Raw genomic sequence first — 21229 nt, forward strand, 5'->3', positions numbered from 1 at the left:
CGTATCTAAATAAAAGATATGTGTATCTCGCTCGATGGACTAGACGCCCGAGCTATACCAGGCATGGTACGATCCGATACAAGGAAGCTATTCGCCGTATTATTCTCTGGAACCGCTAATGAACGAGGGTTGGCCTGGTGTGACTGACGCATCAGGCGCCGCACGGGCTATTCCGCGGTCAAGGAACTGTCGGCCCATGACAAACGGCTGGCGCGAAGCGGCTTGTGCTACGGCTGACTCCCGGGAAAGACACCACGTGAGTGTAATCAGGGTTATCAGACTTATAAAAACGAGTCATAAACCCATTTCTTATCTATATTTAATGAGCCGAGTTGTTACGTGAGTTAGTTACATTCATTAAATAGGTCAGAAATGAGTTTAGAATGGTAAAATTCAAAATAATATGATTGTTAAACGACTTCACAATTTATTTAGATTCAACCCTCCTTTACTACTCTCTCTTCATTCCCTGTCATCCTCTTGACCTCATGAGTTTTCCTAGATTGAGATTAAATATGAAAGTATTTTAGCAATATGAGTCGGGTCAAGTCGGGTCAGGTCAAATAGAGTTCATTAGATTTGTATGGCGAGGAAATGGGTCAATTTGGGTCGAATCATTTTCGATCCCTGACCCATCCGTTTAACAGATCTACTGATCACTACTATAGACCGCGTTATGAATCTCATGTCACTCAACGTCATGTATCTAGGAGGGCCGGTTTTGATCGATCCGATGTACCGCGTGTCTATTGCTTTAAATTCAGCTTGAGTTGAAGGAATTACTTACTTAATTGGATCAATTGCAGTCATTTATTGTGTAATCTCGTGTCTCCTAAAGTTCATCAATACCCTTGATCGCTTATTCTCATAACCCCTGCACTCTACTACAGTTCCAACAATAAAAAACGAGAGTTACAGAATCCAAACATTCGGATTTTGATCGCAGTTCAATACGATATACTTGTTAGAACCTGCAATTACGGTCCGTTGTATTACTTAATAAATCGATTTCTACATACGTTCCATCTTTTCCGGATCTTGAAGTTGATCACAATGACCATCAAGATCCGTTTTTTAGCATTCTAAGCATTGTCCTGATATTAAACGGGATTTTTCGGATCATCCCATGATTTTTTATAACTTAGTTTGTGATTAATTCCTAGTGAAACACAGAGTCCAGGAAACAAAAAAAAAATTCATTTTTCATTTGCATTTTCATTTGGAAAAAGACCACCAAAAACCCCAAACTTTACCACATGTGACACATTTACCCTGAACTTTTTTTTGTGACACCAAAAACCCCAAACTATCTTATTTGTGACATATTTACCCCATTGTACTTTAGTCCATAGGCATTTTTGTCTTTTTTACTTTTTCTTTTTTTTTCCTTTCCGGCGAGGGTGGCCCTCGCCGGCGTCGGGCGAGGGTCGCCTCTCCTGGGCGAGCGAGGGCGGCCCTCGCCCGTCTCCGGCGAGGGTCGCCCGAGCGAGGGCGACCCTCGCCGGCGTCGGTGAGGGTCGCCCTCGCCGAGTCGGCGAGGGCCGCCTCACTCGCCCAGCGAGGCAACCCTCGCCCGACTCGCGAGGGCGGCCCTCGCCGGATCCGCGAGGGCGACCTCGCCGGCGTCGGCGAGGGCCGCCCTCGGCGAGTCGGGCGAGGGCCACCCTCGCTCTCCCGGGCGAGGCGACCTCGCCCGACTTAGGCGAGGGCGGCCCTCGTCGGATCGGCGAGGCCGCCCTCGCCGCGTCGAGCGAGGGTGGCCTCGCCGATCCGGCGAGGCCGCCCTTGCCGGCATCGGGCGAGGTCTCTCGCCGGGCGAGCGAGGGTGGCCCTCGCCCGACTCGAGCGAGGGCGACCTCGCCGGCGTCGGCGAGGGCGACCCTCGCCGGCGTCGGGCGAGGGCGACCCTCGCCGGCGTCGGGCGAGGGCGACCCTCGCCGGCGTCGGGCGAGGTCGCCCTCGCTGAGTCGGGCGAGGGTTGCCTCGCCTTGGCGAGCGAGGGCGGCCCTCGCCCGACTCGAGCGAGGGTCGCCCTCGCCGGAGTCGGGCGAGGGCCGCCCTTGCTCGCCCAGAGAGGCGACCCTCGCCGGAAAGGAAAAAAAAAAAAAAAAAAGAAAAAGCAAAAAAGACGAAAATGCCCATGGACTAAAGTACAATGGGGTAAATGTGTCACAAATAGGATAGTTTGGGGTTTTTGGTGTCACAAAAAAAAAATTTAGAGTAAATGTGTCACAGATGATAAAGTTTAGGATTTTTGGTAATTTTTTCCCTTTTCATTTTTTGAATTCCGCTCAAGTGGGTAATCATATCATTGCCAATATTACCCAACTTTACAAAATGATGACCTGTGATCTGGAAGTCTAATGGCAGTAAAAAGTCAGGGTCGAGATGACGGGAGATTTAACTCCGACATAGATATTGGAAGTGTCCAACAAAGGGGCCACCCTGCGCGGCTTATCGAAAAATCCTGAAAGGTGGATACACTATTTTCACAAATTGCCGAACAGTCATGGAAAAGATAATACATCGCACGTTTCTATCCATGAAAAATGGAGACGGGGGATATGGGATCTCATAAATCACGAGCCGATGCCACTTTATTTCGACAAATTTGGAAATCAATTGGTCGAAAATCCAACGGCTCCGTATTAAAAATGCTTAATAAGTGTCTCGGGATCACTTGTCAGTACGATCAGGATCCTAATTACGAGTATACGTTGTTTTCACAAATATGAAAGTGAAGAAGAATCGACACATGACCGTATCTGTTGGCTGCACCGCTGCTGCTGCTCGCACCAACTCTTCAAAGAAAACAAAGAGAAAAACGTCAGGTTGGTGACTCCAATGCACTCGGTGCATCGTTTTCACCAAATGGCACAAAGAGACGAATCTCACGTGATGTGAGCGAGTGATTCGACAAATCAAACAACAACAATTTAATCTGCTAATCATCAAAAAAGGAAGAAGAAAAGGCGAGAGACTTTAGTAACTTTTTGCAAATCACGACAAAAAGACAAAGTGTAGGTTCCATTATCTATGATATCTCTCTGGCTAGGACATTCTATAATCGTATGATTGCCTTGAATTCCTGAAAATCTGAACACGTTGGGGCTTGGGGAAAGAGGGGAGAGTGAGATCATCTGGGTAAATTAACCACGGGTGGTAAATAAATTAGGACAAGGAACGTGACGTGGCCTTGCATGTAAATGGATCAATATGGGCCAGATCATTTTTAGCCCGATCTGATCTGCTCATTTGACGACCCTGCACGAGAGGTGTCCGAAGGTCAACTTTGTCGGTCTATACAATCTTGGAGAGCAAGGGAGGGGAGCGCACCCGGGGGCAATCGACAACTTTGCACCACTGAGAAGACATTATGGTCATCTTTTTCTCCATTGTTTAAGGACGATTTTTGCTTGGAAAGATCCAACGTGAAATGAAAGCTGATGTTGGATTTTCCGTTAGTTTTTTGTGGAAGAAGAAGAAGTCCTCTCGACGCCTTGGCTTGTAATAGAAGTGTTGCGTCTTTTATTTTCTCACACTCCGTCGACAAAATATCGTCTCAACCCGAGTCAAAATTGGAAATGCCCGCCACTCCCCGACTAGAGAATGGACGTGAGCCGCGAGCAAAAACGTCCCTAAAAGTTCAAAAACTGCAAAACAATTCCTAATGAGATCATCGGCGATGACGATGGCACGTCGCCCCGTCTGCTCCCGAAGAGAAATGGCGATTGCTCTGCGGAGCCCATCAACGGGCCTTTAGGAACGACTTAGAGAAATGCATTAGGGATGGCTGCCTTGTCCCCTAAATAGCCCCTTTAGAATTTTGTCAATTCGACATCTTGATCATATATATTTTGACGCAAACTAGAGTTAGGTTGAACAAATTTAAAGCCTATAGACATGTTTTACTCCATGATGTGATCGTATTAGGATAAGCTTGAATGAATTTTGAGAAAAATATACTTTTTACTCTTTGGAAACGACTTCACCTTCTCAGTCTTTTTTATAATTGCCTGAAATACACATTTTTAGGTGGCATAAAGCACTTCTTTGCTACGATTATTGGGCAGTGATCAATAACGTGATGGACCTGCAAGTGACTAAGAGAAAGACGAATTCAAATTGTTCTTTTCAATTTGGGAAGGACAAGTGCTCGAGCGTTGAGCGCAAGCCCACTTTCCATGTAATGGACTTTTCGTTCATTCTTGGGAGTTACTCCTAAATTTTTTGGCTTTTCCTTATAGAAAGTTTGTCGCATCCCCAAGTCTATAAGTGCAGGCATAATGATATAGCCATCCTTCCATATATATATATATATATATATATATATATATATATATATATATATTTGGTTATAATATCGGATTTGGTTATAATATCGGAATTTTTATAATCTATCAAAAAGATATATTTATATATCTCCAACAAATAACTAACTAAGAAGTTCATCATAGTCACATATAACTCATATCCAAAAATCTCTACTATCAAAATGTACTCTTAATAATGATAACGCAATCGTCCTACCCTGAAAAGCAAGTAAGATGAATGAAATGAGCAACCATAACTCAGTGAGTAGATCTCTTCCAAGCAAATCAAACATTCACTGTGCATTTATTATAATCTTATATCATAACTCATCAATGTCAAATCCAGAATACGATATACGTAAAATATCAAAAGTAGATTATGTTTTTATATCATATCAATAATCAACAATGACAAATCAATCATCAATGATCAATTCCATTGATTAATCTCTTTCAAGTCAAATGTCAATGGTTCATTCAGTTGACTAATCTAATACTCAATATCTAACTATGGTTACGCTTAACGCCCGTGACAAAGACGACTAAATTTACTCCATTGGCTAGGTCTCCACCAATATCAGCCAGTGGTTTGGTCCAGAGGAACGTTCTAATAACAATATGCATACTTACCCGTCAATGGGTTCCAATCATGGCGACATGGGTATAATCCACCAACCTCAATCTCCGATGACTCATGACCAAAACCGGGAACCATATCAAAACTCAGGTTCAAAAACCAAATCATATCACTTTTTACGATTCAATTCATCAAACATAAAACCTTTCATAAATCATATTCAAAGGTAAGATCTTTTCATAATTCTTTCATAACAATACTTTGCAAACCAAGTAATAAATTTAAATTATAATCGACAGATAATGTTCTATTTCAAATAGACAAAATGGTAGTAAATGCTTGATCCAATTTTTATGCAATAAAAATGTTATTTTGTAAGTCATAATATATCTAATTCATATCGCTTTTAAAATATGAGTTTACAAACTCGAAGAAGAGATGACACCACACACTTGAGAATGCTAAAAACCAACCTACGACGGTAGTAAAGCCGACACAATCTTAGTCCTATGAATTTAATGGAAAAACGATATCAATATCTGAGTAATACACTAATGTAATGAACTACTCGACTAAACTACGCTTGTTTGCTGATAAAACGATTTCTATGCACTAACGAAGAAACTCGTTTATAACGAACGTTTATCTTTGTCCGTCACGTGTAACTCGAACACGAAACATCGGAATTTCGTTCTGATTAATCCGTATTTCGAAATCGATTTTCATCATACCCTACAGTTCCACAACACCATAAATTTTTGTTTGCATATATATCCGCAACTCGATAACTCCTCAATCAAACCTCTTAGTTCAAAATTCACATAACCGACCTAACTTCAAAAATTACTTCGATTAAACAAATAATGGGCTTGAATACTTACCTAGCGTTGCAATGCGGAGTTGATTCGACTTGTCGGGATGTCTGAAATGGCTACACGCCAAAATTCTCACTCTCCTCTCTTTTCCCCTTTTTCCTTTTTCCTTTTTCACCGATGAGCTTCTTTAATTTTAACGTCCAACTCTCTCTCCCTCTCTCTATCTTTTTCATTCACGAAGCTTGCCAGGAAGGAAGGAGAAAGACTTTCTTAATTTACATGGGCTGAGAGGCTAACATGTTACAAAGTATATGCATGAAAATGACGATATAGCGTTGCCTTGTAAGTTGTAACTCGATTGGTCATCATTGATGCAGACTTAAGAGCTTGTTCGTTCGTTCGTTCACAATATTAGCAAGATGTGCGCAAGTAATTGAAATATGAAACCCCTGAATAATTTAATAATGAGAAGAAATTATTAATAGAAATGAAAAGTACAAAGAAGGCGTGATATATGTGGATAGAGCAAATTATTTTAAGATTCAAAAATTTTCAGGAACGTTGTCCGGAGGGTAGAACACATCCGAATTTTACTATTGAAACGCACGAGAGATAAAACAACATTACGAACTTACGCATTTGTCATGGATATCATATTTGTAAGATAAGCAATTAAGGATATACGGGAGAAAAGAAATGATCGAGACCCTTAAAAGTATGACGACGTCTTTACTTTCTACAATAGTATATAGATCGATGGAGTTTCATTTTTTTTTTCGTTGATAGTAATATTGGTGACTCGTAACTGGAGGAACGATTATGGCATGATTACTATGTACAAAAATTAGAGCACGATATCTTCCTCTCCTATTTTCTTTTTCGCTTTGGCGAGTTTTTAAGTGAAGTTTTATTAGATCACTCATCATTACAGCAAGTTTCTACTATCTTCGAAGTTATGCAAATATCTCATTCTAATTTCAAGATGTTGCTAGACATTCAATCGGCCTGAAACCTGTTGTACGGATGCCCATTTAGTATCCTAGACTTTTCAATCTTCTTATTTAGCATGCTAGGCATTGTCCAAATATCAAACAGGATTTTTCGGATCATCCCATGAATTTAATAACTTAGTTTGCGATTGCTTCCTAGTGAAACACAGAGTCAAGGAAATGAAAACAATAATAGACGGCGTGTTCCAATCCGCTTGCTAAGTAACGAGGAGAGGGTTGTTATAAGTGCATTAGAGCGGTTCACTTCAGTATATAGTAATACCTTCCTGTAACTTTTATTTTTCTTTATATATGTTTCGAATTCCACTTAAGTGGGTAATCATATTATTGCTAATATCATCCAACTGTACAAGACAATAAACTTGTGATCTTGAAGTCTAATGGCAGTAGAAAGTCGGGATCGAGACGACGGAAGATTCAACTGTGACATAGATATCGGGAGTGTCCAACGAAGCGCCCACCTTGCCGCGGCTTATCGGGAATTCTGAAATGTGAATACACCATTTTCACAAATTGCCGAATCAGTCATGAAAAAGATAATGCATCGCACGTTTCTATACATGGAAAATAAAGACAAGGGGATATGGGATCCCATAAATCACGAGCCGATGCCACTATATATCGATAAATTTGGAAATTAATTGGTTAAAAATTCAACGATCCCTGATTAAATATGCTTAATAAGTATCTCGGGACCACTTGTAAGTACGATCCATTGCAAAAAGATTGTAATTATGAGTATATGTTGTCTTCACAATATAACACGAAGAAGATTCAACACGTGACTGTATCTGTTGGCTGAAGAGCACCTGCACCGCCGCTCTCTCGCACCAGCTCTTCAAAGAAAACAAAGTAAAAAACGTCAGGTTGGTGACTGCGTTGCACTCGGTGCGAGTGCACTGCACTGTTTTCACCAATCGGGACAATGAGACGAGCCTCGTGTGATGTGAACGGGGTGATTCGACAAATCCATACAACAATAATTTAATCTGCTAATTATCGAAAAAGATTTTAAAAAGAAAGGCAAAGAGACTTTTACATGTTTTAGCAAACCACGACAAAACGACAAGTGTAGGTGTCTGCATTATCTATGATATCTCTCCGGCTAAGATTTGATTCTCTTGAATTCCTACCCCCATTCATCGATCTCAGACACGCACAGGCGAACGTCCGAACACGTTGGGGCTCGGGGAAAGAGGGGAGAGTAAAGCTAATCTGGATAAATTAAGTACGGATGGGCCCAGCGGGCACGCGGCCCTACCGGTAAAAAAAATTGGAGATGGGGGCAGAGTATTAAGTCAAGGATTTGATTCTCGTGAATACCGCATACGTATATACGGAAGAGATGAGCGAGACCAAAAAAAAGTACGGATAGAAAATGAATTGGGACAAAAAAAATGTGACGTGGCATTAGTTGGACCCGAGAGGTGTCCAGAGGTCAATTTTGCCGGTCTATACAATCTTGGAGAGCAAGGGAAGGGAGGGGGAGCGCACCGGGAGAAATCGACACAAATTCGCACGATCGAGGGGACATTTAGTATCATTTTGGGACGAATTTTGGTTGGAAAGATCCAACATGAAAGGCGTATAGCGTCATGGATGATGTTTTTGCAATTGACGTTGGATGTCTCGTTAGATCATTAGATTTGAGGAAGATCCCTCCTGAACGCCTTGGCTTGTATTAGAAGTCTCGCGTCTTTCTATTCTCTCGCTCCATCGACAAAATATAATCATCTCGACCCGAGTCGAAATTGGCAATCACCGCCGCTCCCGAACTAGAGAACGGGCAGAAGGCGGCGAGCAAAATACCGTCCCTTATCAAGTTCAAAAACTGCGACGATGCGTTGAAGAGACGTGGCGATTGCTTTGCATAGCCCATCAACGGGCCCTTTTCGGAACGACTGCCCTGGCCGTCCCCTAGAGAAAATGCATTAGTGACGGCCGCTGCCTTTGTCCTTGCTCTCTGATTTTGACATCTTGACGATATTATTTGACGCAAAACAATACTATAAATACGTTTGCTCCATGATGTGATCCAATTAAAATAAGCCGAATGGATCCAAAAGAAAATTGTTAAGGACTTCACTTCTCAGTCTTTTTTTAATTGCCCGAAATACACATTTTTTAAGTGGCATGAACCACTTGTTTGCTAAGATTATTGGGCAGTGATCAGTAACGTGACGGACCTGCAAGTGACTAAGAGAAAGACGAACTCAAATTGTTCACTTCAATTTGGGAAGGGACAAGTGCTCGAGCGTAGAGAGCAAGCCCAATTTCCATGTAATGGACTTTTCAATTCTTTCTCGGGGAGTTGCTCCTGAAATTTTTTGCCTTTTCCTGTAGAAAGTATAGGCATGAAATTGACGATATCGAGTTGCCCTGTGAGTTGTAACTCGATTGGTCATCATTGATGCAGACTTACGAGCTTGATCGTTCGTTCACAATACTAGCAAGATGGGCGCAAGTAATTGATATATGAAACGCTCGAATCATTTAATCATGACAAGAAATTATTAATAGAAATGCAAAGTACAAAGAAAGCGTGATATACGTGGATAGAGCAAATTATTTCAAGATTCGAAAATTTTTAGGGACGTTGTCGTGGGGGTGGAACATTTCCAAATTTTTACTATTGAAACGCACGAGAGGTAAAACACAATTATGAACTTTCGCGTTTGTCGTAGACATCATATTTGTAAGATAAAGCAATTAAGGACCTACGGGAGAAAAGAAATGATCGAGGCCCTTAAAAGTAAGAGGTCTTCTTTACTTTCTATGATAGTATAGACGCCAAGGTAAAATTTGGGTAATGTTTTGAGAATAACCGGATCAACCCGTCTTTCGACTTCGATGTTGTGTTTGCAAATGATGCTTTGTGTCAAATGAGCAAAATTGGATACTCAAACTTTAATTTATCGTTATAACTTGGAAGCTACATAGAATTATTCACATGCTATGTTGCAAATACTGTTATCATTCTGGATCCAGAGAAGTATTACATGGCTATTGTATTTGATGTCTAAAGCGATCCATCTCATATGCTATATGGGTGTTACTTGATGTCCATACCCGTAGCATTTACTCACGTGCATCATCTGTACTTGTAATGAGTTTGTAATTATGTAGTAATTTGGCATGGTATGCAGCAGCAACTCACCTTCATTTTGAAGCAATGACAGAAGCTCAAAAACTTGCTGCACAAGAAGCAGCGGACCCTCTGCATTAGAGTTCCAATCCTAGTCCCCTTGGGACAATGAAAAACCGTGCCTTCAACCATATGTGCAGTGACACCAGGTCATTGCTCGAGTCTTGTATGGCAAGTAAATACCGAGTTTGGAAATGCCTAAGCATTATAGACAACGTACATATAGTCTAACATTTGTATGACATCCATCATGAGTCATCGTATCTCAAGCATAAAGCCATGGTTTCGAAACAAGAACATGCAATTATAAATCCATTGTTCAGTTAATTACAATGCACTATAGCATTTTTCCCATGAAATCATCTTTATGAGAATTACTGTTTCTGCCATGAAATGGGAAGTCTTGATGCAATTCAGGAAGGTTGTACTGTTGGCTTGTGGAAAGGAGACAGCAAGGACGGAGAATGTTGTTCCTTATAAATTCTTAGCCATATGTCATGACTTTCTGCTGCATATGCAGACTGTCAAGACATTTTTTTTCCACATGAACTTGTTATTTCTATATATATGAGGCAGCATAATCCCACCAATGACTAATATATGCTCTAGAATTTTGGCTTGGTTTAATTGATCGCTCTTGACGACTGAGGTCGTCCAGCTTCATTGGCTTCATCAGCTAGTCCTAAAGTCATTCCTTTCAGCATGTTGAATTGAATAATTAATGGCTTATGCCGGTGTAACATCCATTTAATTTGTAGCATCTGGTGCCTCTGCGAGCACAGAAGATGCTCAAAGCCAGGTCTCTGTCGGGATGGGCCTGCTCGCTGGCTCGATGGTAATGCTTCTGACAGTTCTATGGGGCACTTGCATTATCTTCGGAAAATGCGATATTGAGAAGTCAACCACCATGGATCAAAAGGAAACGAAATTATTCAGCTTAGCTGGTACCTTCTGAACTCTATATGAATGCGCCATGATCATACTTATGGTATTGGATGCCACTGAATAAAGATATGAAGGTCAAAGCTCTACATCAGTTCCTATTTGCAAAACTCTGCTCCATGGCATGCTTATCGAACCAAATGATACTCACGGATGAATATTTAGAGAGAGTAGGCTCCTCAAAAGATCGTCTCTGAATGTTTCAAGTGAAGCAATTCCATGATTTTTATATTTGTATGTCACATCTGAAGCAACAATCTTTCCCCCATCCGAATATCTCAATAGCTTTACTCTTTTGTATTATGTATTGCAACTGAACTTTTGACTGCAACAATTTTGAAAATGACCCTTGTTATAGGTTGTCTATTTAGATGCACCTCGCATTATATCTCAAATAACGGTGACTATCGCAGGATCTGGAGCGAGCACCGACATCTGGACAAGCTATGCAGCAAGAATGATGATGATCTCTATAATTCCATTCATAATAGTCCAACTACCGATAATTGGTTTCTTTCGTTGTTTCCATATGTTTGTTGCTGTCCTACAACCTCTGCCAGGTAATCCCACTTTCATTCAGCAAAACATCAATGCTCGCAAGTCTAGTAGCTGTCACAGTTCAAGCCACATCGACAAATATGACATAAGCGGATGTGTTCTGAAACCTGGCCCTTCGGACAACAAACAATAATGCAGGTTTTCCGGCCAAGAATCTATAGGAGGATACTAAGAACGCAGGCATATCATATGCCCAGCTCAGACGCGATAATACCAAACTAACAGGAACACTAAGGTTTGCCCAAATCAAGAACCAGGCTGAAAATACGAGTCACCATAGAAGTTACCTAATTTTATCAAAACGTGCAAAGCAAAGAAAGAACTGAGAAGTTCATTACATCATTGGACCACCAGTTCTAGCTTTCGGGACATTCATCATCATTTTACAGAATTCCGCACCTCTGTCAAAGGCTGCGCTCGTCTCCAAGGCTTTTATTTCATATGGAATTTTCTCCTGCATAAAAAGTAGGCTGAATCAATATTGTATTCATAGCAGTTGATTTTTTTCTTGGTCTTCACAGCTTTTGTCAGCTGATGCTGCAATGACAAGTGATATCGTACAGCTTCAGACATCGAGTCCCATTTATCCTCTGCAGCTTTAGTGACCTGCACGCCATTTCAAGAACAACTAATTATGGTCTGAGAATTGAGACTGCTTAGGCAAATTAATCATCAGTAAGCCATAAGACTGAAGAGCATCAAGGAAATCCGAAAACCGGTCTCCGCCTAATTGTGAATGCGACCGCAAAAGCAGCAAGAGCGAGATGCACGGTAGCAGTTTGGTTCACTCTTACTGACAATGAGACAATTGGATGCCCATTGATTCTCGCTGATCAATTTGCAATCCAATTTTTTGCAACCAAGTGGTAATGTCAAGCATTGCGACGTAGTGATGATGGAAAGCTAAACGCAGGTGATTTGAGAGCGAGACTCGCAAGAGATTCGAATTCCTTGCTCTTCTTGAAATCACACCTGTCATCATGCATAAAACCATACATGTCAAAAAAAAACAGCGACTAATGCTAACACGCACACAAAAAAAAAAAAATCAATCTATTAAATCAAACTAACCGCACTCACATAAAAAGGACAAAAGCCAGGGAGGAGGACGCTCTGGCATCGCAGGAGCAGAGCTGCTGGTGCCTCCTTTCTTCTTCTTCGAAATATCCTTCCGTGGGTTAAGCATCCTTAAGAGAATGAAGAAGGTGGTTGAGATCGAGCATATGGTATTTCAATGCACAAACGCGAGTAAGAGGCCTGACTCACAACTTCAAAAATAATCACATAACATCTACTTGAAGCAACACCTACATCTACACACCGATCGTGTATACAGGAGGATTCACCAAGCAGCATGCGGCAAACTAAGGATGCTCGAAAAACGAAATGAAACAGAGAGATACTTGGAAAAAAAAAGAATTGGTCGAGCCTACTCTGGAGTCTGGACGAAGGTTCTGGTGAGTAATGTTTATCTAAGACCTTAATTTACATTCATTTGTTGCCTTAGATGGACGATATCTCTCGCTTATAAAAGTGAGATACGAAGCTTCAGGGCTGGGGCTGGGGCTAGGGCTTTTCTGATGGTTGATACCTAAATTTTGATTTTTTCTAGTCATTTATCACAAAATAAATTAGGGATTGGTTTTGTCTCTAAATAAAAATATTCATATCTCATAGTATTTGCATTCAAGCTGCATTTGATTGTTCGGATTTGAATTGAGATAGGATGGGATAAGGTGAGATTAGAAACCCTTCAAATATCCTCCGGATTGTCGAAAATCATTTCCCATATTTGGTGACATCCAAGATTGGATTCGAAATCTTTGTAAACTGACGCGGCAAAGCAATATGGGACTGGAAATCTCATGCATCAATTTGACGGAACCGGAATCCTCTTTCCTTTTCCACGAACTTGGTGAAGAAAAGCTGGTCGTATTCAGGAGAAATTATCTTGCCTAATCAAGCCAGATTACATATGTGGACAAGGAAGGAAAGGGCTGGCAATCGAGAGACAAAATCTGTGAAGACGGACAAAATAAAGGGAAGAAATCGAAGCGTTTGTGGAAGGTTTTGTCTGCTGAAATCTACAAAAGAAAAATGGAAGCAAATGAGCTGGCCAAACTAAAATCATGAAGAGGAATCGACGAGATTGGCACTCAAATTGGTAAGGCAAGAGGGATTTGACTGGGAACTAAATTCTGGGATTTTGAAAGCAATTCTTTGCACGCTATATAGGAAAGGGTTTCGAAAGGAAAGATAAAAAGAAAATGCTCATCAAGGATCCCGATGCCATCATATCTGCCCACGATCATGCTCATCCTTAAAAAGATTTTCACGATCCTTCAAGTACACGGCCATCATGCAGAGATTAACTTCCATTAGGGGTCAGCATGATTTCAAGTATGCAGAATAGGTTGAGATTTCAAAAATTGAAAAATTTATTTCGATGGATAGGTTTAAGTGCCAAGTACCCGGAATAAGTTTTTGTATTTTTTTATCTATTTTTTTGTGGGAACCTAAAACAAGTTTTTGTAATTTTTTTTTTGTTAATGTTTTCACGAGATCCTACAGCGTATAATTTGGAAATAATTTGGAACCACTAGTCTGAGTTTCTATTTTATAACTAAGATTTGTACTTTATTAATGTTTCGTATTCTTCATAGTTCTAAATATAAATTGTGTCAGTAGATTGTAATAGTAAGTGATGGTTATGAAAGATAATGATTTATTGCAATCGTTCAGCTAAACCCTAGCATCGACCCTAAAACCTGGGACATATTAGGTTCCAAAATCAATAGTATACAAGGTATAGGTTTTAAGTGGACCTGGAACCCCTCACCTCTAAATTCTATGACCATCAAATCTTGAAGCTCCCTAAAAGACCCACTCATCATCATCCACTACATCTCTCATGACATCCCACGATCAAATCTCCTCCCCTCTCCTCTCTATTCACGTCACCCATTTTCGTCACTTCCGGGAGACACTGAGGCCACACTTAGAGATAGACCAAGGCTTCTCCGATTAGGTTCTTTCATTACGAAGTTTCACATCCGGAGAAAAACTCCAGCGATCCAGGTGGTTCGCTTAGCCACCCATCACTGACACCGCTACCCTCAACGCTCCATCGAGGTCTTTGTAGTCCCGACGAACTTCTCGAGTTCTCCGTTTGTTTCCTTTTGCTGGTTTCCCGGCAGGTGAACAGCAAACAATTGAGCAAGCCGATGTATGTACATCAAGTGCCAATACCAATGCACCTGAATCTATGACTAAAAGAAAACAAAGTAAGTGATTATCAGGGGTGTCAAAACCAAACACAATCAATACCCGAACCGAAACACGAACCGACCCGATCCGAACACGAAATTTTCTTATTGGGTCGGGTTGGATCTCAACTTGTTTGGGTAACAATAAAAAGAATTGTGTATTGTTTGGATCTATTGGGCTTGGGTACCCAAGCCCAACCTAAACAATAACCAAAACCCTTAAGATCCCTCCTCCTCCTAGGACCCTGCCGCCGACTTCTTCTTCCCCGGGTTCTTCCGCCGCCCGCAACATCACCCTCAGCGGCGTCGCCTAGATCGACGGCCGCGGCGTCCTCAAGCTCACCAACGAGACGACCTGTTTCTACCCTAGCCAGGCGGCGGAGGATTTCATCCTTCTGCCGGAGACCACGCCGTCCAACCAGATCTCGCGGCCATCGCGCCGCCGCCTCCGTAAATACCGCATCATCCCCGAGTTCTGCACAGCGAAATCATCGACCGGCGACAACAACACCGCCACCGCCGCCGTCTCTGTCCCTGGGAACCACCACCGCAAGAGGTCCAGAGACGCCATCGGCGACGACCTCTTGAGCGGCGATCGCTTCTCGGTGACTCACGATCCTCGCAAGATGACCAAGGCGTCGCCGTCTCGGGGGTACGAATCGGAGATCGACCCTTTGATTTCCCAACATGTATGTAACGACCCTTCTTTCCTCCTTTCCTTTTTCAAATTTTACCTTTTCTTGTCGTCGTCGTCAGTTTATGTTGTTTCGACAAGTTTTTGATGGACTAATTAGGGTTTATGACTTGGTTTTGGGATTTCCAAAAGCAAAACCCTGACAACTTTGTTCTTGACTTCTTTACAGACGCAGGGGCTGGCCAGAAAAATCAAGGAAAAAGACCAAGAGATCGCGAAGATGGGGCAATTGAATCGCCTCCTCTGAGAGCAAGTGAAGTCCCTGTTGTCGGAGAACCACATCTGGCGGGGCCTTGCCCAGGACAACGAGGCCGAAGCCGACGCCTGCGGCGGCGGCGGCGGCGGTGGGCTCGTCGACGACGCGGAGTCCTCCTGCTGCGGCAGCAACAATGCTGGGACGGCGGGCGCAGAAGGCGGCGATGCCGCGACGGCGGTTGAATCGCTAAGGCCGGGGCGGTGATGCACGGGGTGCTGCTGGGAAGATGATGAATTCGAAATCCGCAACAATGGCGTCTCTCTCTCTATCTCTATCTCTGAATTCATTGTTTGAAACACAAAACCCGCCCCGACCCGACCCGACATGACCCGGCCCAATCGTGTAGCTTTATCTTGTTCGGGTCTTGTCTCGGATTGGGTCGAACACATATGTCCAATATTTGGGTCAGGTCGGGTATCATGAAAACCCAACCCGACCCGATCCATTGACGCCCCTAGTGATTATGGTCATGATATGCAATATATGTATATGTCAATGTTACATTTAATGACAATGAATACATATTCAGGATAAAGTTAAAGCAACGCCAAGTACAACTGAAGGAGGATCTAAAGGCCAGGCCATTGCTTCTACGGAGGCAAGTGCAGAATGTGGTGGGCAGGTTACTGCTTCTTCTCAAGCTTGTGGCGGGGTTAATGCTTTTGCCGCTGTCACTTTTGGTCAAGGATAAGGAATTTATTTTGTTCAAGCCAATGTAATAATTTAGGATAGACCTCAGAAAATCAAGCAATACCATAATCTGCATGCATTTATGTATTGTCATTTGATTCTTACGTCCAATGTTTTTTCCAATTTAAGAGACCTGCAACTGAAAAGGAAAAGATGCAAAGGCTATCGCAACCAAAGAAGAAGAAAATGGTAAGACTTGGTGTTTACACAAATCCTGGGACAAACCTTCAAATTCTCGATGTGAGTCATGTTTTAACATTTTATAATAAACAAGTCTCTGTCTCCTTCTTGAGCTAAAATATGTCCACTTTTTTGTAGCCTAGTACACTTGCCGAGGCCAGCTCGCTTGGCCATGGCTAGCGACCAACCATCGCCTATGGTGGGTCATCGGCAAAAGAAAGAAGAAGGAAAAAAAGAAAATAAGAAAAAATTGAAAAATATTAAAATATTATTAAAAATTATCCATGTCAACACTGGTGGTACCAGCCTCAATTGGCATTAGGTCAAAAAGTTTTACGACTAAATTGGCACGATTAAAAGGTTTATGACTAAATTGACATCAATGCAATAGATTTAAGATTTTTCTGACATTTTTGTCAACAAAATTTTAATTATTTCAATTTGAGGTTAGGGTTTTAGGGTTTAGGTTCTTAGGGTTTCAAGTTTGGGATATAGGGTTTAGTGTTTCGGGTTTTGGTTTGGGGTTTTAGGGATTCGAGTTTTGGGTATAGGGTTTAGAGTTTAGGGTTTTAGGTTTTAGGGTTTGGGATTTGATGTTTTAAGGTTGAGGTTTAGGGTTTTAGTGGGGTTTGGGGTTTAGGTTTTTAGTACTTTAGGGTTTGGGGTTTAAGATTTAGTATGAAATATCTTGTCAAAGAGAGGTGATTGATCTTGTTTCTCTTTTTGTACCCGAGAACTAGAAGCATTTTTTTTTTACTTTTTGTTTCAAATCTACTCCTCGGCTACTTTTTTGTTCCGGTGGACAAAAAAATTAACTAACATTACCAAACGGATTTTTGTTCCTTTTTCGCTCCGAAGAACAAAATAATAGAAAATATAAAATTTGTAACATTACCAAACAGGCCCCTAGTGTCTACATTATCTATGATATCTCTCCAGCTAAGACATTGTTTAATCATTTGATTCTCTTGAATTCCTGTCCCCATTCTTCGATCCCAGACACACACGGGCGAGTATCTGAACCCGTTGGGACTTGGGAAAGAGGAGAGAGTGACATAATCTAGGCAATTTAAGTACGGGTGGGAAATAAATTAGGACAAGCAACGTGTCGTGGCCTTGCACGTAAATAGATCAATACGGTTAAATGAGTCAACATAGATCGGATCATTTTCGACCTAACCCGTCCATTTGACGACCCTACACGAGAGGTGTCCAAAGTTCAATTTTTTCGGTCTATAAAATCTTGGAGAGCAAGGAAGGGAGAGACGCACACTAGAAGGAATCGACACGATCGAGGGAACTTCGTATCATCTTGGACAAATTTTGGTTGGAAAGATCCAACATGAAAGGCATATAGCAGCAGGGATGATGTTGTTGCATTTGACGCTGGATTTTTATTAGATTTGAGGAAGATTCCTCCTTAACGCCTTGGCTTGTATTAGAAGTCTCGCGTCTTCTATTTTCTCATTTCATCGACAAAATATATCATCTCGGCCCGAGTCGAAATTGAATGCCACCGCTCCCAAACTAGAGAACGGGCACAAGGCGCGAGCAAAAACTGTCTCTAAAATTTCAAAAACAGCGACGACGCATTAAAGAGGCATGGCAATTGCTTTGCGAAGCCTATCGACGGGCCCTTTTAGGAACGACTACCGTGGCCGTCCCCAGAGAAATGCATTAGGGATGGCCGCCGCCTTTGTCCTCGCTCTTCTGATTTGGCATCTTGAGGATATTATTTGACGCAAAACATAACTAAAGATAGGTTTGCTCCACGATGTGATGTGATCGAATTAAAATAAGCCGAATGGATTCTAGGGGAAATTGTTAAGGCCTTCGCTTCTCAGTCTGTTTTTCAATTGCCCGAGGTACACATTTTTTAGGTGGCATGAAGCACTTCTTTGCTAAGATTGTTGGGCAGTGATCAGTTACGTGATTGACCTGCGAATGACTCCGAGAAAGACAAACTCAAATTGTTCACTCAATTTCGGAAGGGACACTGCCCAATTTCCATGCGATGGACTTTCCATTCATTCTTGGGAGCTACTCCTAAATTCTTTTGCCTTTTCCTATAGAAAGTATATGCCAGAAAATGACGATGGAGGGTTGCCTTGTAACTCGAATGGTCATCATCGATGCAGACTTGTGAGCTTGTTCGTTCGTTCACGATACTAGCAAAATGTGCCCGAGTAATTGAAATATGAAACCCTCGAGTCGTTTAGCAACGAGAAGAAATTATTGATAGAAATGCAACATACAAAGAAAGCGCAATACATGTGGGTACAAAAATATTTCAAGATTCGGAAAATTTTGTAGGGATGTCATGGGGTGGAACATTTCCGAATTTTTACTATTAAACGCACGAGAGATAAAACAAAGATATGAACTTTCGCTTTCGTCATAGAGACATCATATTTGTAAGATTAAGCAATTAAGGACCCACGGGAGAAAAGAAATAATCAAATGATCAAGGTGCTTAAAAATAAGAGGTCTGCCTTACTCTGCAAATACAGTATCATTCTGGATCCAGACAAGTATTACATGGCTATTGTATTTGATGTCTAAAGTGATCCATCTCATGTGCTATATGGGTGTACTTGATGTCCACACCCGTAGCATTTACTCACCCAGATCATATTTAGTGTAATAAGTTTGAAATTATGCAGTAATTTGGCATAGAATGCAGCAGTAACTCACCTTCATTGTGAAGCAATGACAAAGCTCAAAAACTTGCTGCACAAGAAACAGCCGACCCACTGCACTAAAGTTCCAATGCTAGCCCCCTTTGGACAATTAAAAACCATGCCTTCAACCATGTGTGCAGTGACACCAGGTCGTTGCTCAAGTCGTACAAGGGCGAGTAAATACTGAGTTTTAAAAATGCTAGTCTATCAATTGTATGACATCTATCACAAGTCATCGTATCTCAAGTATAAAGCCATGGTTTCCAAACAAGAACACGCAGAGCAAATACGAGTTTACCAGGTTTGCCCAAATCAAACGTGCAAAGCAAACGATAAACTTCTGAGAAGTTTATTACTCCATTGGACCACCAGTTGTAGCTGCTTCTGAGAGTTTTTCTTCCGTAGGAGGAGCAGCTGCTGCCGTTGCTTTCGGGGCATTCGTAATCATTTTATAGAATTCCGCAGCTCTGTCCATGGCTGCCACCATCTCCGAGGCTTTTTTTACGAATGGACTTTTCTCCTGCATAAAATGTAGGCTGAATCAACATTGTATTCACAGAGGTTGGTATTTTTCTTGGGCTTTTCACAGCTTTTGTGAGCTAATGCTGCAATGACAAGTGACATCTTACAGCTTCAGACATTGAGTTCCATTTATCCTCTGCAGCTTTTTCGACCTGCACACCATTTCAAGCACAACAAATTATGGTCTGAGAATTGAGACTGCTAAGGCAAATTAGTCATCAGAAAGCTATAAGACCGAAGAGCATCGAGGTAATCCGAAAACGACAAAGAGAGACGGGTCTCTGACTAATTGCGAGCGTGAATGCAAAAGCAGCAAGAGCGAGACGCACGGTAGCAATTTGGTTTCTCTCTTACTGAAAATGAGACGGTTGAATGATGCACATCGAATCACGCTGATCGATTCGCAATCCAATTTTTTTTTCGCAAACAAGTCAAAAAAAAAACTGTTGGGATCAGAAGTGCCTGAAACTCGGTAATGTCGAGAATTGCAACGTAGGGACGACGCAAAAGATAAAGAACAGTAAACGCAAGGTGACTTGAGAGCGAGACTCACGACAGATTCGCATTCCTTGCTCCTCTTGAAATCACACCTGTCACCACCCATAAAACCATACATGTAAAAACAAACAAACAAACAGCAGAATAATGGTAACACACAAAAATCCAATCAATCAATCAATCAATCAAATCAAACTAAGCGCACTCACATAAAAATGGTAAAAGCCGGGGGAGGAGGACGCTCTAGCACCGCTCCTTTCCTCTTGTTCGAGATATCCTTCCGTGGGTCAAGCACCCTTGAGAGAACGAAGAAGGTGGTTGAGATCGAGCGTATGGTATTTCAATATGCACAAACAAACGCGAGTAAGAGAAGCCCGGCTCACAAATTCAAAAGCAATCACATAACATAGCAACATCAATCTACATGTACACACCGATCGGTGTACACAGGAGGATTCACCAAGCAGTATACGGTCGAAAAACGAAACGATACACAGAGAGAGAGAGAGAGATATCCTTGGGCAAAAAAACAGAAAAGAAAAGGGAATGAATTGGTCGAGCCTACTCTGGGGCTGGGCGACGTTTCTTCTCCAACACCGGGAGCGCTCTGCCGGCTCCCCTCGCCGACGAGGAGGTCTTGCTGGCCATGTAGTCGGAATAGGCGTCGAGGATGTGCGCCTTGGGGGAGAAAGGGGGGAAGAAGAGAGAGGGAGGGAGAATCGGCGACTGAGAGGATTTCTAGGGTTTGCGAGCAGGCGGGGAGGAGTGGGGTGGCGTGGGGTTTGGTTTTGATCTCCCTTTTTAAAAATTGTGGAATTTTTTTCTTATTTAGTAACCCAACTTTCAATGTGTTAATGCTCTTTTGGTTTTATTTTTTTTTTCATTCGATTAAGAACAAATTTACAAGAAAAAAAAATCTGGTCGAAAGGTTCACGACAATCGCCCACGCATCTACAGTGGACTTTTAGTTGCTGCCGTCGGCAAAAAGAAAAGGGTAAAGCCAAACAAAAAGAAATGAAAAAAAATTCAAAAAAATATTAAAAGATTATAGAAAATGTCCACTTCAGCGCCGGCCGGCGTCC

General features: G+C 41.9%; 1 protein-coding gene, 1 long non-coding RNA gene and 1 pseudogene across 2 annotated transcripts; 1 reads left to right on the forward strand and 2 right to left on the reverse strand.

The window, feature by feature from the left end:
- Nucleotides 1–11281: 11281 nt before the first annotated feature.
- LOC130134723 (uncharacterized) lies at nt 11282–12799 on the reverse strand. The gene is made up of 3 exons (XR_008814254.1): nt 12441–12799; nt 11922–11966; nt 11282–11814 (listed from the first exon to the last, which is right to left on the reverse strand). It is a non-coding gene; the product is annotated as an uncharacterized LOC130134723 (long non-coding RNA).
- Nucleotides 12800–14584: 1785 nt separating this feature from the next.
- Nucleotides 14585–16295, forward strand: LOC115682326 (uncharacterized; annotated as a pseudogene).
- A 3152-nt stretch (nt 16296–19447) lies between these two features.
- On the reverse strand, nt 19448–20254 carry LOC115682325 (HMG1/2-like protein). The gene is made up of 3 exons (XM_030606510.2): nt 20203–20254; nt 19757–19801; nt 19448–19647 (listed from the first exon to the last, which is right to left on the reverse strand). Exons 1-3 carry the CDS (start codon nt 20251–20253, stop codon nt 19480–19482), a joined length of 264 nt encoding a protein of 87 aa, XP_030462370.2. The 5' UTR covers nt 20254; the 3' UTR covers nt 19448–19479.
- Between the last annotated feature and the right edge of the window lie 975 nt (nt 20255–21229).

This window comes from Syzygium oleosum, unplaced genomic scaffold (genome assembly GCF_021117445.2).
Source record: "Syzygium oleosum isolate NSW1041296 unplaced genomic scaffold, Sole_v2.1 Sole_v2.23, whole genome shotgun sequence".
In the NCBI taxonomy this organism is placed as follows: Eukaryota; Viridiplantae; Streptophyta; class Magnoliopsida; order Myrtales; family Myrtaceae; genus Syzygium; species Syzygium oleosum.

Bases quoted from the DNA above. Each gene is read 5' to 3' on its own strand.
- LOC115682325 (XM_030606510.2), bottom strand. From the start codon at position 20,253: ATGGGTGGTGACAGGTGTGATTTCAAGAGGAGCAAGGAATGCGAATCT. The intron at 19,802-20,202 runs GTGAGTCTCGCT...AATGGTGTGCAG, and splicing joins GCAAGGAATGCGAATCTGTC to GTCGAAAAAGCTGCAGAGGA. The intron at 19,648-19,756 runs GTAAGATGTCAC...CATTTTATGCAG, and splicing joins GGAACTCAATGTCTGAAGCT to GAGAAAAGTCCATTCGTAAA.